Raw genomic sequence first — 17,002 nt, forward strand, 5'->3', positions numbered from 1 at the left:
GAAACTTGGTTAATATACGGTTTACTGTTGGTTTACTATTTGACTAACCAACTAATGAACTTATTTAACCAGATTAAACCAAAATTCAACCCAATTACAAAACTAAACCTAAAAAACTCTAAAATCAAAAATTCCCAAATCGATTTGTCTTCTTCTTCCTCTCGTTTTCTTCTTTTCAAAACCCTGCAAACAATCATAAAAAGACAGATAATCAAAACAATGACTTTTAAGTACACATATACCTAAAAACAAATTATTCTGTTTATAAAAGTATATATTTTCGACAATCCAGCGATTATTGGAGAACCAACAAGAAGTCTAACCATATACGCAGATGACAAAAGACCATCTTCAAAGTTGGTTAAGCTAAACTCTCCAGTCTCCCCTGTATCAACACAAAAATAGAGAAAGAGAGAGATCAATAATCGTTTTTAAATTCACACAATCCATAACAAAAATTATAAATTAATTCCACATAGTCACGCTGAAGAGAGAAAGAGAGAGAGAGAGAGATGGACTTTGAAAAATCTACCAAAGAAATAAACAAAATTGCTGAGAGATTGTGATATTCTTTTATCCGTTTGTAGAGAGATCAATATGCACTCGATCCAAAAAACAAAAATCCAGGAATCGTGTCAGTGTTTGCAGATTCAAGAGCTCCTTCATGGAGAATAAGTACATTTTTTTCAGCTTGACTCGTTGTAGACTCCAGATTAGCTATCAGCTAAGCCTAAGCATTGGTGAATATATGTTTTGATTTTCGATATCCTTATTCTTCTCATTCTCTATAACAATTTAATGTTCTTTACCTCAAAATTGTTCATGATTTGTTCTTCTGGTTTAGCCGTTTAGGGTTTTTACAAAACAAATTTAGGGATTTTTGATTTCGAGTGAAGAACATGACGGGTCGGGTTGTATATGTTACTTGGGTTATAAATTGATTTCATACCGGTTTTATGTGGGTTTATAATCAGATTTAATTTCAAAACCATTTAAACCAAAGTCAATGGAGAAATAGCAATAGAATTATGGATTCGGGTAAAAATAGGTAAAGCAGTTAAGTTTGAGAGAAATACAGAACGAGGTCAAAGATCGGAGTGGATATGGTACGATATAATAGTTCCGAGGGGGAAATAGGATGTTTCCCCAAAAAAAAAAGTACTACTAATAGCTACTACAGTATTTAGGTGTCGTTCTCGCCTTTTAGAAAGTTATTATTAGTGTCGTTTCTTAAGCAAATTTTCAACATGAAATTGAATGATTTAACAATACAAATGAGTTGGAACTTGAATTTGAGAAAACTCAACAAACAAACACATTCTCGAATTCCAAGTTTTTTTTTTTTTATTTGGAGATAAGTTTAAAAAATCTGGCAAGAAACGTGTTCTATATTTGTAATGTAGAAAAATTAGAATAAAATGTTTGTCAAGCAAACAAAATTAGAAAATAATAATCCTAAAAAGCAAAAAAAATAAAATAAAAAACCGTGGTTTAGTTTAGGATAATTTGGGTTAAGTTAATCTAAACCCAAAGGAGTGGTTAAAGACACAAAACGACAAAAAAAAAAGCAATATTTAGGCTTGTTAAAAACCCGCCCATTGGAGAAAGAAAAAGCCCTCCTCACGCTCGCACCTACCTCCTCTAAACCACACACAGACGACACAATCGAGAGATACAGAAACGAAACAAATGGCCGTCTCTTCTTTCCAGTGCCCTTCGATCTTCTCCACATCCTCCATCTCCGGCTTTCAATGCCGTTCTGATCCAGATCTCGTCGGTTCTCCCGTCGGTGGATCATCTCGCCGCCGTGTCAATGCCGCCGCCGGGATCTCTGCCTCATTCACCGGAGACGGTGGATTATCCTCGAGGATCTTGAGGTTTCCTCCTAATTTCGTCCGTCAGCTGAGCATCAAAGCCCGCAGAAACTGTAGCAACATCGGTGTTGCGCAGATCGTGGCGGCTAAGTGGTCCAACAACCCTTCCTCCGGGTTACCTTCGGCGGCGGCGGCGGCGGCTGCTGCTTCCTCGTCTGCATCTGCGGTTTCTTCCGCCGCATCTGCAGCCGCAGCCTCGTCCGCCGCCGCCGCCCCCGTGGCCGCCGTTCCTCCCGTCGTGCTCGATGAGGAGGTTTTGGTGGCCGAGGAGGGGCTTGTTAGGGAGAAGATAGGTAGTGTACAGTTGACGGATTTCAAACACTCATTCTTAAGCTCCGATGGGAGCCTTACTATTCATGCCGGTACGTCGTCTCGTCACCACCGCTAGATCCATTTCTATTTCCTTTCGTTTTTGGGGGCATTTTAATTTTCATATCTGATTATTATTAGATTTTGGGGGGGTTTTATTAAACAGGTGAAAGGTTAGGACGTGGTATAGTCACGGATGCTATCACTACTCCTGTAGTCAACACATCTGCCTACTTCTTCAAGAAAACTGCTGAGCTTCTTGACTTCAAGGTCCGTTGTTGATTGAGTAGTCCCTTGCTTTTTTATTTATTCGAATAGAGTAACTCATTAGGTTGAAACAATCTTTATTAGACAGGAATCATTGACTTTTTATTTGTTTTGGTGTGTTCAAAAACTTGAATTTGTTGTAGGAGAAAAGAAGTGTGAGTTTCGAGTATGGTCGTTATGGTAACCCTACGACTGTGGTGCTTGAAGAGAAGATAAGGTTATTATAATAATTATCTTAATTATGTCTTTTATAATAACACTTGCCTTTTCCTGAAGATTATCTTCTTTGATGCTTTTTGGTTTTGTTTGATTAATATAATGTGTAGTGCACTTGAAGGAGCTGAATCGACTTTGGTTATGGCTTCTGGGATGTGTGCAAGCACTGTTATGCTTTTGGCTTTGGTTCCTGCTGGTGGACACATTGTGACTACTACAGATTGCTACCGGAAGACTAGAATCTTCATGGAGAATTTTCTTCCCAAGTTGGGGATCACTGTAAGAACCTATTAGCACCAAATTTTTATAGTTACAGTCTTCCTTTTGAACTTTTCCAGTTTCTCAGTTTATATAACCCACATAGATCCATTTCAAGTTGGATGATTGATATCATGTTTATGTCCAGGTCACTGTGATTGATCCTGCTGATATCGCAGGGCTTGAAGCTGCAGTGAATGAGTTCAAGGTCAGTTCTGTAACATATTGTGCCTAAATATTCTTTTCTTACAGTTGGAAAGTGAATATGTTTCTCAAATTCATTCCGACTTGTTTGGCAGGTTGCTCTGTTCTTCACGGAGTCCCCGACAAACCCATTCCTTAGATGTGTCGACATTGAGCTAGTTTCAGATATATGTCACAAAAGGGGAACTCTTGTTTGCATTGATGGCACCTTCGCGACACCTATGAATCAGAAAGCCCTTGCTCTTGGTGCTGATCTTGTCGTGCACTCTGCTACAAAGTACATTGGAGGACACAATGATGTGAGTATTAAGTGTTTCATGTATTGTAAAACATTAAAAGACCGTTCATTGACTGTATAATTCACAAAGATTGTTACACCCTGGCTTAGGTTCTTGGTGGATGCATCTGCGGTCCACTTAAGTTGGTTTCAGAAATCCGCAATCTGCATCATGTGTTAGGAGGCACACTTAACCCGGTAAATTACTTGACCGTCTCATGAATCTCTCTCTTATTACGCCTTTAATTATTTCATGAAATATCATAATAAGTTTGTTAACAGAACGCTGCGTACCTAATCATCCGAGGCATGAAGACAATGCATCTTCGTGTAAAGCAACAGAACTCGACTGCTTTTAGAATGGCCGAAATTTTAGAGGCACATCCTAAGGTATGCGATATCTCTTGAGTGTGCTTTTTTTGAGTAAATTTACTGAGACAACACTGTAACGATCAATGCATTTTGATTTGCAGGTGAGTCATGTATACTATCCAGGCCTTCCAAGTCATCCCGAACATGAACTCGCCAAGCGACAAATGAGTGGTTTTGGAGGTGTGGTCAGTTTCGAGGTAAAGATCAATCACCAACCTAATCTCTCTCTCTACTCAAGCAAGTTTCAGCATCTATTAAGAGTAAAATGATCCTGAAAACCGTGATTATCTTGATTGGGTAGATTGATGGAGACATTGAAAGGACAATCAAGTTTGTGGATTCTCTCAAGATACCTTACATTGCACCATCTTTCGGTGGCTGCGAAAGCATCGTGGACCAACCTGCCATCATGTCCTACTGGTATGTGTATGCTTCTGAGTTGACAAACTCATCAAATCACCGTTTTGTAGTTTGACTAAGTAATTTGGACGGTTTGATTAATAATAGGGATCTGACGCAAGAGGAGAGGATGAAGTATGGAATCAAAGATAACTTGGTTCGTTTCAGCTTTGGAGTTGAAGACTTTGAAGATGTCAAAGCTGACGTCCTTCAAGCTCTCGAAGCCATCTGAAGATGAGAGATATCACCCCGTCGTTTCTTTGTCTTTGTTTCTCTCTCTTGCTGTTTCAGTCACCTTGATAATGTCTTTGAACTATTGTTCCGCGACATTTACTGTTTCGTTGAAATAATCTCGTATTATTATTGTTATTATGCTTGTTATACTGATAAAAAATCCCATATAATACCGTCTGTTCAAGAAAGGAAAAAAACATCAGCCTTTTAGAGAGGTTAAATTGGCTAAGAGCGTCGATGTGAACGACCAATGTGACCATTGCGTTGTGGTGAGAACACTTTGTGTTCGGATCCTCAAGGTCTTGGCTTCGAACATTGGTCATAACCCTCTTGCACCTGCTTCTCCCTCTCTTTGTTTCAATCAACATTAAAGGCAATCCTAAATGCCTCGTCTTTTTATTCTCTGGATTATTAACATTTCATAACAAAAACCTCGTGCCTAGTTGTAATTCTATTTTCTTTATATAATTATATGATATTTAATTGATTGGTTAGAAAGAAAAAAAGAAGAAGATAATTTAATTGGCATGAAAAAGGCTAATTTTGTAATTTTAACCACGCAAATCCATGTGACCCAGCAGTAAGTAACATTAAGGAATCAATATTGATTCTTTTTTGAATCCCAAAGCAAAAATTAGAAGAAAAAGAAAAAACCCAATTTGGAGGAACCGAGAAATCTGTATCATGTCGGTATAAGGACTTATCGTATGCAATGAATGTATGGTCAGAGCTCAGAGAAGATCACCGCCTCACCTGACTCATGCCAAAAAGGTTCGATCTTTTCTCTTTGGTTTTTCCCTCCCTCTTGATTTTTTTTTTGATCGAAAAAGCTTCAGCCTTTTTGGAAGAATCGTCTCTTGATTTTGTTTTATCTAATCATCTAATGATCCATATTAGAAAAACGTTTATTTGCTTGAAGATATCGTTGATTGGTATGGGTTCTACTATTCCGGTTTAGCCTACTCTCCAGTCTCCATGCTCTTTACAACAATAATATCTTCTGTGTCAATTTTCACATATTTGCTGAGGTCTTTGCGATGATTAATGATCTATATTTGTGTTTGATTTCACTCTGCATTGCAAATGAGTATATTATTGTTCTTCGTTTCTATGTAAACTCCCTCCTAACGCTACTCAATTCATATTATTTGGCAGCAGTGCTTCTCTTGGTCTAGTGCTAGGTTGAAACCAATCCCTTTTGTTGCTTTAGGAGGGCACAATTTGGAGTTATGCTTCTCTCAGCACTTTTAACTTCAGTTGGAATCAATCTTGGGCTCTGTTTTCTGTTTTTCACTTTGTATTCAATTTTGAGAAAGCAGCCTGCCAATGTCACTGTATACGGTCCCCGGCTTGTTAAAGACGGGAAATCTCAGCAGTCAAATGATTTCAATCTCGAGAGGCTTTTGCCTACAGCAGGTTGGGTCAAAAGAGCACTGGAACCTACCAATGATGAAATCCTTTCGAATCTTGGCTTAGATGCTTTGGTCTTCGTTCGTGTTTTTGTCTTCAGGTGATTTGATTCATTAAGAATCTGCTTAAAGTTTGATTTTTTTAAATCTTTCTGGAGAAGTGATCTGAATCTTCAACGCATTTTCTTGACAGTATAAGAGTGTTCAGCTTTGCTTCGGTGGTTGGAGTCTTCATACTTCTTCCGGTTAATTATATGGGCACCGAGTTTGAAGAGTTTTTTGACCTGCCAAAGAAGTCTATGGATAACTTCAGCATTTCTAATGTTAACGATGGATCAAATAAGTAAGAAATCAAAGCTATGCCTAAACAGTATCCTGTTTTATTATTACTCTTGACTAATTTCTTATGCTTGTATGTGTTTTTGCTTCAGGCTGTGGTTCCACTTTTGCGCAATATACATCTTCACTGCAGTTGTTTGCTCTCTACTTTACCATGTAAGAAGTCTTTTTTTTGGTCCATTCGTTCAACTTATTTGCGCCTCTATCTGTGAACATAATATAATCTTGGAACTAAATTTGCAGGAGCACAAGTACATTTCATCAAAGCGGATAGCTCATCTTTTTTCATCCAAGCCTCAGCCACATGAATTTACGGTTCTGGTCAGTGGCGTCCCTCTTGTATCCGGGAACAGTATAAGTGAGACAGTGGAAAACTTTTTCAGGGAATATCATTCTTCCACGTATCTTTCTCATATAGTTGTTCATCGGACAGACAAGTTAAAAGTTCTCATGGTAAGCTTTTCTGCCGTGTAAGGATTCTATATATTGGAATTCATATATTTGGTATCCATATATTTTGTTACTATGGGTAGAATGATGCTGAGAAGCTGTACAAGAAGCTAACTCGAGTAAAATCCATAAGCATATCTCGTAGGCGTGATGGGTTTCTAGGGATGTTTGGGAGGAATGTTGATGTGGTTGACCATTACCAAAAGAAGCTTGACAAGTTAGAAGACGACATGAGATTGAAACAGTCTTTATGAGCAGGAGAGGTGAGGATTTTGCTTTATGTGACGATTGCATTCTTCAACATATTCATAATTCATTCCTTTCTTTTTTTTGCAAAACCCTTTAGGAAGTTCCAGCTGCTTTTGTTTCCTTTAGGACAAGACATGGTGCTGCAATAGCAACAAACATTCAGCAAGGTATAGATCCAACACAATGGCTGACTGAGACAGCCCCGGAGCCTAGTGATGTTCATTGGCCATTTTTCACTGCATCGTTTGTGAGAAGATGGATCTCCAATGTGGTGGTGCTCGTGGCTTTCGTAGCTCTGTTAATCCTATACATTGTCCCTGTTGTAGTGGTTCAAGGTCTTGCTAATCTTCACCAGTTAGAGACTTGGTTCCCTTTTCTAACAGGCTTATTAAATATGTAAGTAAAGCCCTAATGGATAAAGTTGGTTTCTTTGTTTGAGTTGAACCAACTACAAAAAGCTTTTTTTCTTCTTATGATTGCAGGAAAATCGTGAGCACAGTGATTACGGGATATCTTCCGAGTCTAATTTTCCAGCTTTTCCTTTTGACAGTACCACCCATTATGCTTCTACTTTCCTCAATGCAAGGATTCAATTCTCATAGCCAGATCGAGAAATCTGCATGTATCAAGCTTCTAATCTTTACCGTGTGGAACAGTTTCTTTACAAATGTACTGTCCGGATCTGCTCTTTATCGTGTTAATGTGTTCCTTGAACCTAAGACTATTCCTCGTGTGCTTGCTGCAGCTGTGCCTGCACAGGTAATCAACACAGAACCCAGTTTTAAGGTTTCCACAATTTATTATTTCAGACCATGAGTTATGTTTTAATCATTGGTGCAGGCATCGTTCTTTGTATCTTATGTTGTGACATCTGGATGGACTGGTTTATCATCAGAGGTCCTACGTTTGGTTCCTCGTCTTTGGAATTTAATAAATAAACTTTTCGGCAAGGAAGATGACAAAGAATTTGAGGTTCCTTCAACTCCTTTCTGCCAAGAAATCCCAAAGATTCTATTTTTTGGACTTCTCGGTATAACGTACTTCTTCCTTTCGCCATTGATACTGCCGTTCTTGTTGGGTTACTATTGTCTTGGATATGTCATCTACCGCAACCAGGTAACCAAGCCAATCGTACTGTTCAGCTTATTTATGTAGGGAATTTATAATAATACAATATCTAAGATGATTCCAATTGGATGTTTGTGGACAATGCTAAGTATATCCTCTGTTGATGCTCCTTAAAACTCTGATAAAGCCATATAGGAATATCTGCTCTATAATCTATGAATCAACTACACATCCTTTTGTTATATAGAATCTCACTTTTATCGTCTCTTAATGTGTAATCTCTTTTCTAGATTCTCGAATAGCATATTTAAACCGAAAGTCCCTTTTGAAGCTTAAGTCATGACAAAAACGTTACATCAAGAATCCATATTCTCGTCACTTAATTCGTTTTTGCCTCAATGAATCCATTGCAACTTGGTGATAGAGATAACTTATTCACCTTATTGGTCCATTTGTGTTGCAGCTCCTAAACGTATATGCGGCCAAGTATGAAACTGGTGGAAAGTTTTGGCCAATAGTACACAGCTATACTATCTTCTCTTTGGTACTAATGCACATAATTGCAGTCGGATTATTCGGGCTTAAAGAGGTTCCTTGGGCATCTTATTTAACAATACCCCTGCCGATTCTCACAGTGCTTTTCAGCATTTATTGCCAAAGACGGTTTTTACCAAATTTCAGATCGTATCCTACCGAGGTAAAGGCTTTATAGAGATTAGAGAATCACTTCTTGCTGCAAGGGTAGGAATGTGGCTAGATACTAAAGTGTATACGTTTATAGAGTTTAGAGAATCACTTATGCATAGTCGTTAATACTTCGTATGTAGTCTGGATCTTTTGCAGTCTCAAATATAAATGTCAGAAGAATATAGTGTATACGTTTTTTTTCTTTATAATGGTGATGATGATTGATGTATTTTTCCCTTTTGCAGTGTCTGGTAAACAAAGACAAAGAAGACGAGAGAGACCAAAACATGTCTGAATTCTATTCGAAACTTGTTGTTGCTTATAGAGATCCTGCGCTTTCGGCATCACAAAACTCACGAGACATCTCACCTTAAGATCCTCCGCTTCATCATTCACGCGTTACGCGCCTGAGAAGAAATGCTTTTACTTGAGCCTTTTGAAGTTTGCTGCATATGATATACATGTTCAAGGTGTATGTTAGTTACTGTACACATACTAAACCGGTTGTCTTGTACATTGGGTATTAACCGAGTTTTGTATTAGACCACATGACCATAATCTCACAGTACTTTTTTTATTTTTATTTTTTTCTGATTCTTTTTTTTTTTTTTTAATATATAATGAAGTAAAAATTGATTGGTAACGGTTTAATCATTAACACAAGTGACTTGCTAAACAGAGAATATTTAGCAAAGAGATGAAAGCTGATGACTCGATGCCACGTCCGCATAGGGGTATTTCTTGTAATTAAATCGTAACTCTGGGGGCAATTTTATTTAAGAGTAATCCGTTTCTGGCAACAAAAATCAAATAATTTCTCTGTTGCGCCTTATAGGCTATACAGACACAAGCAACGACGAGACGAGACGAGACGAGTCGAGACGAGAGAGAGAGGGGAAAAATCTATCAAATTTTCTGGGTTTAAGCTGATCTGGTGGATCTCAATCTTACTTCTAGCTCATAAATTTTAGGGCTTTTGGTGTTTGTCGTCTTAGGCTGCATTTTTGGTTCTGAATAGAGTTGTGAATTTGTTTTGGTAAGTTTCGGTATCTCTCAATCTTCTAATTTCAGAAATTTAAAATTCTCGCTTTTTTTGCAAATCGGGTGTGTTTTGATTCTTCTTGTTCTCTCTATCGGGTACGAGAGATCCATTCATTACTAGTAATCGTCTCTGCGATTGAATTATTAGGGTTCTTAATTCCGATTTGGGGATTGTTGGGATATTGCTATTTTTAAGCTCTCTTAGTTTTTGGTTAATTCTTTTATTCACTTTTTTTTTTCCCTACTCTATAAATTCCTTGTCTTTTTTTAACGTCCCTTGATCCTTATTAAAAAAAAAAAACAAACAATTGAGTGATGAAATATGAATATTAGCAAGAATCAAGGATTTGGATTGGATAGTTAAGTGAAATTTAGTAACCGATCGATCACTGAATCTTCAGATTGTCAAAATTACGTTTTCTGTTTATAATACTCTTTTTGCGGTTTGTTCTGTGTTTTGTGTAGTAGATCTGATTATATATAACTCGTTTGGGGTTTGACTCTTTTTATTTGGTTTGTGTAGAAAAATGGAGGGATCAGGCGGTAGAAGCGGGGTGGAATCGATTCTACCAAATTACAAGCTTGGTAGAACTCTTGGTATCGGTTCCTTTGGTAGGGTGAAGATTGCTGAGCACGCTTTGACTGGACATAAAGTTGCCATCAAGATCCTCAATCGTCGCAAAATCAAGAACATGGAGATGGAGGAGAAAGGTTACAGTTTTTTCTTTCTATATCCACCTTACTTATCTTGGTGTGGAATGTAGCTTCTTTTTCATCTCTCTAAATTGAACTCATTTGGTGTTCGTTTCTGTGTTTTTTTGTTTCATGCAGTGAGGAGAGAGATCAAAATCTTGAGGCTATTTATGCATCCTCACATCATCCGTCTCTATGAGGTCATAGAAACTCCGACTGATATTTATCTTGTCATGGAGTATGTGAACTCTGGTGAGCTGTTTGACTATATTGTAGAGAAAGGTAGATTGCAGGAGGACGAGGCAAGGAACTTTTTTCAGCAGGTATGTTTTCTTTTTTGCTCAACAAACCAAGTTTCCAAGCAACCATTTAATTTTGTAATAGTTAAAAAAATCCGCCATGACTTGGTTTTGGATGTAGATTATATCCGGAGTCGAATATTGCCATCGGAATATGGTTGTTCATCGAGACCTTAAGCCTGAAAACTTGCTTTTGGATTCTAAGTGCAATGTAAAGATTGCTGATTTTGGCCTGAGCAATATAATGCGAGATGGTCACTTTTTGAAGACAAGTTGTGGAAGCCCAAATTATGCTGCTCCAGAGGTAAGTGCTTCAGCTTTCAGGAGCACTATAAGTAGGGCACGTTCCAAATGATCAGTTATAATGGAGATCTTTAAATTGTTTCAGGTGATTTCGGGTAAATTATATGCTGGGCCTGAAGTAGATGTCTGGAGCTGTGGTGTGATACTCTATGCTCTTCTCTGTGGGACTCTTCCATTTGATGATGAAAACATTCCCAACCTTTTCAAGAAGATAAAGGTACGGCAAAATATGTTCTATTACTTGATCTTTTTGGTCTTTTTTTTGTCTATACAGTTGAAGTAATGCTGCTATACAGTGTAATTTTTTTCTCATTTCTTCCTTTAGGGAGGAATATATACATTACCTAGCCATTTATCTGCTGGTGCTAGAGATTTGATCCCCCGGATGCTTGTAGTCGACCCCATGAAACGAGTAACCATCCCTGAGATTCGGCAACACCCGTGGTTCCAAGCTCATCTTCCGAGGTATTTAGCCGTTCCTCCTCCAGATACAGTGCAACAGGCGAAAAAGGTAAACCTAACATATCTACTCTTATTTACATTTGAGATAGTCTTTTTTCCCATTTTCAATGAAGGCTTTAAAGCGCTGGCTTCATTTGTAGATTGACGAGGAGATTCTTCTAGAAGTTATCAATATGGGATTTGACAGAAACCACCTCATTGAATCTCTCCGTAACCGGACCCAGAATGATGTATGTGTTTCCCAGCTCTTGTCCATTTGCTGTTTCTTTTATTTGAGAGATAAAACCTTTTCATCGAATGATCTGAAATACTGAATTATTGCTGACTGCTGTCTTCCAGGGTACTGTGACATACTATCTAATACTGGACAATCGTTTCCGTGCCTCTAGTGGATATCTCGGGGCCGAGTTTCAAGAGATCATGGTGGGTCATCATTATCCTTTTCGATTGTAGCAAAAGATCTTTGAAGTAATACTTACTGTTTAATTTCTTTAGGAAGGTACTCCCCGTGCACATCCAGCAGAAAGCGTCGCTTCACCTGTTAGCCATCGGCTACCAGGACTGATGGAATACCAAGGAGTTGGCTTGAGATCTCAATACCCTGTTGAGAGAAAATGGGCTCTTGGACTTCAGGTTTTGATATTTTCTATATTAGTGCTATAAAGACATAAGCTTTTGATATCTAACTGATTAGTTTGATTGATAAGATAAGCACTTTGATCCAACAGTCTCGGGCACATCCCCGTGAAATAATGACAGAAGTCCTGAAAGCCCTGCAAGATTTGAATGTTTGTTGGAAGAAGATAGGGCACTACAACATGAAGTGCAGATGGGTTCCTAACAGCGCAGATGGTATGCTCAGTAACTCAATGCACGATAACAACTACTTTGGAGACGAGTCCAGCATAATAGAGAACGATGCAGCTGTTAAGTCGCCGAATGTTGTCAAGTTTGAAATTCAGGTAAACCCTCTTCTCCACTACATGATAGCACACATTCGTATGAAGTAAGGCCCATGTTAGAGTAGAGTACCCTCACAAAAGTAATTATGTCACATCAGTTCAAGTGTTCAACAAGCCATCAAAAGTCATCATATCGGTTTCTCGTGTACCACATTTTTTCTGATGTGATTTGAAATAAAGCTTTGTATTTTAGTGTCCATGGCCATTTGAAACTGGAATAGAACTATAGTAAGTCAGTCTTCTTGAATCTAACTATCAATCAATGATTCTTGGGCTTGATGGTGTTTGTTGTTATGGTGACACAGTTGTATAAAACTCGGGACGACAAGTATCTGCTGGATCTGCAAAGGGTACAAGGTCCTCAGTTCTTGTTCTTGGATCTCTGTGCTGCTTTTCTTGCTCAGCTCCGAGTCCTCTGAATCCTAAGCCGGACCTCTTCAAGAATAATCTTCACTTCTTTTCTTTTTCTTCTTCGTCTAAGAAATATTCAGAAAGAATTGAAAAGTTAGCTTTTTGTCTATTTCTGTGCTCTACTAAAATAACCTCTTTTTAACTTAAATGTATAAGACCGGACAACTCGAGTAAAAAAGTCAAAACAAAAACAAAATAATATGAGCAACTTTGTACATAAAGCATTCAATAGTCTTAGGGGCTTATCTTTTTGGTTAATGAATTTTTCCCTAATTTTTCTTATACAAAAAAAAATCCCTTTTAATTAAAATAATTTATCATTTCAAGGAATTAATTATCTGATTAGGAAAATTAGAAGAATTCATTCGATACCTGATCCAAAAAAAAAAAAACTGTACAAATTCAAAAACAAGCCCAAAAGAATTTCAAAAGTGTCCAATGTGTGGTTTTTTTTTTTTTTGGCTCAACAACTATTTTCATTCACCAATCATTGTACACATTGTTTATCCACTAATACAAGATGATTAACCCATAATGGCATTATTGAGTACAGCTTAGAATCATAGTTCCCTGAAGAGAGAGATTCTCTTGCTACCCGATCTGCCACACTGTTAGGGGCATACACGATTTGAACTTCCTGAAACAGAGAGAGCAGACCATATATTTCCTGAAGCAAAGGAACAAAAGCTGGCCAAACCTCCCCACTGTTTAGTAAATTGACCATCCCCAGTAAATCAGATTCAAAAATAACTTTTGTGTAGCTCAGCCGAACCATTGAAGACATTGCTCCTCTCATTGCTTCCAATTCAACTTCCAACACTGATCTTGCACATCGAACAGCCTGCGCTCCCGACATAAAACATCTCCGGAATCATTTCTGAGGACCCATCATGTACCACAATGGTTGTCCGCTCCATTCCAAGCCCCATTAGTGTTACATTTGACCCATTCCCTTGGAGGAGGTTTCCATCGTACTACTTCAGTTGCTTGTGGTACTTGGTGTCCATCAGTCTGCATGGTCTCCTCATTACCAAGCCTCTGATCCCATTCCTCAGCATCCTCCAATGCCTTCTCCACTGTGCCTTTAGCATTATAATCCTTCCCTTTGAACACATACTCATTACGAGATTTCCATAGTCTCCATAACACCCAGGGAACAAACTTATCCAAATCAGTACTTTGCTGACAGAGTGAGGCAACATTGAGGACAAAATACATGTTCGCATAAAAGGAAACCGACCACCTACCGCCTTGTGGTATTGGGATAGGAGAGAGAGCCCAAACCTGTCTGGCATAGGTGCACTGAAACAACAAATGATTGATCGTCTCTGCTTCATGAGGGCACCTCAAGCAACATTCCTCTCGTGAGAGATGGCGATGACTTAAATTTTTTGCAACAGAAAGACAGTTTGTCATACACCGCCAAAGAAAGTGTTGTACCTTAGGACTAGCTTTTGCTCTCCAAGCTTGACCGATAAGAGGGTTCAAACTAGGTTGTGACACTTCCTGGGGACCTTGTTGAGCTTTAATGACATGAGTCAGAACCCAATATCCCGATTTAACCGAGTAGTGTCCTGCCCTGGCGTACTCCCATGAATAAGTATCAGACCTATTAATTCCAGCAGGTCTTATATCCTCAATTAAATGTATATCCTCCTCAGTGAAGAACAAGTCCAATATATCATGTCGCCAAGCCCGTCTGTTCTCCATCAAGATATCCTTGACCTTTAGCAAGGACGAAGCAGTGCAACGCCACTCTGAAGGAACAACATTGATTTGTTGCAAACTCCTTGCCGGTTTGGTGCCAATCCATTGATCCCCCCAGAGATCAATAGTTTCCCCATTACCTACTGTAACCATTGCTCCTTGTTTCAGTAGTTTTTGGGACTCATGGATACTGCGCCAAGCGAAAGAAGGTCGGTATTCGAGCTTTGCCAGTAGAGGGTTGGATTTACTAAAGTATCGACTCTTGAAAACCCTTGCCATAAGAGTCTCAAGACTAGTCAACATTCTCCATAACTGTTTCCCTAAAAGTGCGGTGTTATAGGCTTCAATATCTTTAAAACCCAGACCACCTTCCTGCTTAGGCTTACTAAGATGCTCCCAAGCTCTCCAATGCATACCCTTTGAGTCTTGTTTGCTCCTCCACCAAAAATCAGCCATAACAGAATCTAACTGCTGACACACTTTCTTCGGTAGCTTAAAACATGACATTGTATGGGTAGGTAGTGCCATTGCAACCGCCTTCAACAGGACCTCCTTACCATCAAAGGATAAGAAAATGGTTTGCCATCCAAATACTTTTTGTTGAAGCCTCTCTGTTAGATATCCTAAAGTGGTAACCTTGGAGCCTCCGAAAGCCTCTGGAAGTCCCAGGTAAAACCCTTGTCCTCCTTCTGCTGTGATACCCGTTAGGCTTTTAATAAGAACTCGGCGCTCCTCTGGTATTTGCTTCCCAAAGTATATACTCGACTTTTGGTAATTGATTCTCTGTCCCGAAGCAAGACTGTATTCGTCCAATATTCCAATCAAGTGCGAAAGTTCTTCATCTTTCTCCTTACAGTAAAAGATATTGTCATCTGCGAACAATAGATGAGACACCGGTGGTGCACTTCTAGCAACTTTAAGTCATGAGATCTTATCTTCACTCTCTGCATCTTGTAACATTCTGACCAGAACTTCAGAGCACAAGACAAACAAATAAGGGGACAAAGGGTCCCCTTGACGCAAACCTCTGGTTGGGACGATCTCTCCATATGGTGATCCATTGATTAGCACCTGATAACTAACTGTTCCAACACAACTCATAATCAGACTTATCCATTTCTTCGAGAAGCCAATTAGTTTAGGAGCATCTTGTAGAAACGACCATTCCACCCAGTCAAACGCTTTGGAGATGTCCGTTTTGATTGCAAAAAACTCCTCAGAGCATTTATTTTGTGAGTCCAGTGCATGAAGGAGCTCATTAGCGACTAGGATGTTGTCTGTAATCAACCTTCCTTTAATGAAAGCAGCTTGAGTTTCTGACACCACCCCTGGTAAAACTTTCTTAAGCCTGTTAGCCAGAACCTTTGCAATGATTTTATAGACAACATTACTGAGGCTTATTGGACGAAACTCAGAAAGTCTCTCCGCATTAAGTTTCTTAGGAATTAAACATATGTTAGTCTTGTTCATCTCCTTATCCATACTGCCTGAGAGAAAGAAGTCTTGAACCAGCTTCAATAAATACATTCCAATTCTGCTGGAAAAAATAGTCCGTCATGCCATCAGGTCCAGGGCTTTTACTTGGATTGATGTCGAATACCGCTAACTTGACTTCTGCTAAAGTTACAGTCCTAAGAAGTTGATCGTTCTCTAACTGTGTCACCTTGTTACCCTCTCGCTGTCTGGTAGTGATCTTATGGCCAACTTCCTCCGAGGTATAGAGGAGCATGAAATATTTTTCAGCAACTCGTCCAAAGTCCTCATCCGTAAACCACTCTTTTCCATCCTCATCAACCAGCCGCTTAATCCTGTTTTGAGCCCTCTTATTCTTGGTTGCAGCATGGAAAAACTTCGTGTTCTTATCACCGTTGTTGAGCCAAATCAGCCTACTTTTATCCTTCCAAAACGTCTCTTCATTGCGATATTCAGTGTTAAACTCTTTTTTAAGACGTAGAAGTTCTTGTCTGCTAAAAGGATTATGTCGAGTAGCAAGATCGATTCGATGATGAAGGTCTTGAATCCTTTTCGCAGAGCTAGGCTGATTCTCTCGCTTCCATCTAGAGATTCCTTTTCTACAAGCTGCAATCCTATCCATTATTGAACTTGAAGTATTTAGATCTCCAGCCCTCCAATAACAAGAAATGAGCTCTTTGAATCCATCTCTAGTGATCCAACGCTGATCATACTGAAAGCCAGCCCATCTCTTTCTCTGTGCACCCATCAAGCTCGTAAGCAGTGGACTATGATCCGAGTTTATCTTTTTGTGATATTCTGCTTGAGCCTCAGGGAACAGCTCCATCCAGAGCTGATTGGCGACTGTCCTATCTAACCGACATTGCACCAGTTCATCGTTTCTGTTTCCATACCAAGAATACTGGTAGCCAATATGCTTTATCTCCCACATTCCACAGACTGACAGCATCTGCCTAAACTCAGTGCATGTTGCATCCTTTCTGACTGGTCCACCAACCTTCTCAGAAGGATCAACCAGTTCATTAAAGTCTCCGGTCAA

General features: G+C 39.0%; 4 protein-coding genes across 6 annotated transcripts; 3 read left to right on the plus strand and 1 right to left on the minus strand.

Moving 5' to 3' along the window:
- Window positions 1–1,288: 1,288 nt before the first annotated feature.
- LOC104713707 (cystathionine gamma-synthase 1, chloroplastic) lies at window positions 1,289–4,545 on the plus strand. Of its 2 annotated transcripts, XM_087487482.1 has the most exons (12): window positions 1,597–1,982; window positions 2,082–2,236; window positions 2,350–2,453; window positions 2,594–2,667; window positions 2,777–2,945; window positions 3,073–3,132; window positions 3,224–3,427; window positions 3,517–3,603; window positions 3,688–3,795; window positions 3,879–3,974; window positions 4,079–4,197; window positions 4,285–4,545. In XM_087487482.1, exons 1-12 carry the CDS (start codon window positions 1,690–1,692, stop codon window positions 4,406–4,408), a joined length of 1,593 nt encoding a protein of 530 aa, XP_087343608.1. In that variant the 5' UTR covers window positions 1,597–1,689; the 3' UTR covers window positions 4,409–4,545. The 2 variants fall into 2 exon arrangements, with proteins under 2 accessions (XP_010429549.1, XP_087343608.1); XM_010431247.3 differs by having other exon boundaries at window positions 1,289–2,236.
- Window positions 4,546–4,989: 444 nt separating this feature from the next.
- On the plus strand, window positions 4,990–9,255 carry LOC104714570 (hyperosmolality-gated Ca2+ permeable channel 2.3). The gene is given in 11 exon segments (XM_087486873.1): window positions 4,990–5,181; window positions 5,569–5,920; window positions 6,013–6,162; window positions 6,251–6,314; window positions 6,402–6,611; window positions 6,692–6,871; window positions 6,955–7,253; window positions 7,340–7,616; window positions 7,698–7,973; window positions 8,389–8,622; window positions 8,858–9,255. Coding segments are annotated over 10 exon segments (2,100 nt in total). The 5' UTR covers window positions 4,990–5,181; window positions 5,569–5,639; the 3' UTR covers window positions 8,987–9,255.
- A 135-nt stretch (window positions 9,256–9,390) lies between these two features.
- Window positions 9,391–13,004, plus strand: LOC104715309 (SNF1-related protein kinase catalytic subunit alpha KIN10). 2 transcript variants are annotated; one of them, XM_010432951.2, is made up of 11 exons: window positions 9,391–9,648; window positions 10,177–10,364; window positions 10,485–10,669; window positions 10,767–10,949; window positions 11,034–11,165; window positions 11,274–11,459; window positions 11,551–11,640; window positions 11,750–11,833; window positions 11,906–12,043; window positions 12,139–12,372; window positions 12,678–13,004. In XM_010432951.2, the coding sequence occupies exons 2-11, from the start codon at window positions 10,181–10,183 to the stop codon at window positions 12,789–12,791; spliced, it is 1,530 nt and encodes a 509-aa protein (XP_010431253.1). In that variant the 5' UTR covers window positions 9,391–9,648; window positions 10,177–10,180; the 3' UTR covers window positions 12,792–13,004. The 2 variants fall into 2 exon arrangements, with proteins under 2 accessions (XP_010431253.1, XP_087344018.1); XM_087487892.1 differs by having other exon boundaries at window positions 9,397–9,648; window positions 12,118–12,372.
- A 266-nt stretch (window positions 13,005–13,270) lies between these two features.
- Window positions 13,271–15,960, minus strand: LOC147949413 (uncharacterized). Its single transcript, XM_087463283.1, has 3 exons — window positions 15,457–15,960; window positions 13,780–15,339; window positions 13,271–13,624 (listed from the first exon to the last, which is right to left on the minus strand). The coding sequence occupies exons 1-3, from the start codon at window positions 15,958–15,960 to the stop codon at window positions 13,271–13,273; spliced, it is 2,418 nt and encodes an 805-aa protein (XP_087319409.1).
- Window positions 15,961–17,002: the final 1,042 nt, after the last annotated feature.

This window comes from Camelina sativa, chromosome 1 (assembly GCF_030686135.1).
Source record: "Camelina sativa cultivar CO46 ecotype springtype chromosome 1, ASM3068613v1".
In the NCBI taxonomy this organism is placed as follows: Eukaryota; Viridiplantae; Streptophyta; class Magnoliopsida; order Brassicales; family Brassicaceae; genus Camelina; species Camelina sativa.

Bases quoted from the DNA above. Each gene is read 5' to 3' on its own strand.
- LOC104713707 (XM_010431247.3), top strand. From the start codon at position 1,690: ATGGCCGTCTCTTCTTTCCAGTGCCCTTCGATCTTCTCCACATCCTCC. The intron at 2,237-2,349 runs GTACGTCGTCTC...TTTATTAAACAG, and splicing joins GAGCCTTACTATTCATGCCG to GTGAAAGGTTAGGACGTGGT. The intron at 3,975-4,078 runs GTAAAGATCAAT...TTGATTGGGTAG, and splicing joins GAGGTGTGGTCAGTTTCGAG to ATTGATGGAGACATTGAAAG.
- LOC147949413 (XM_087463283.1), bottom strand. From the start codon at position 15,960: ATGAACAAGACTAACATATGTTTAATTCCTAAGAAACTTAATGCGGAG. The intron at 15,340-15,456 runs GTCAGAATGTTA...TTTTACTGTAAG, and splicing joins TCTTGTGCTCTGAAGTTCTG to GAGAAAGATGAAGAACTTTC. The intron at 13,625-13,779 runs GTACCACAAGCA...TCGGGAGCGCAG, and splicing joins TGCAGACTGATGGACACCAA to GCTGTTCGATGTGCAAGATC.
- LOC104715309 (XM_087487892.1), top strand. From the start codon at position 10,181: ATGGAGGGATCAGGCGGTAGAAGCGGGGTGGAATCGATTCTACCAAAT. The intron at 10,365-10,484 runs GTTACAGTTTTT...TGTTTCATGCAG, and splicing joins CATGGAGATGGAGGAGAAAG to TGAGGAGAGAGATCAAAATC. The intron at 12,373-12,677 runs GTAAACCCTCTT...ATGGTGACACAG, and splicing joins TTGTCAAGTTTGAAATTCAG to TTGTATAAAACTCGGGACGA.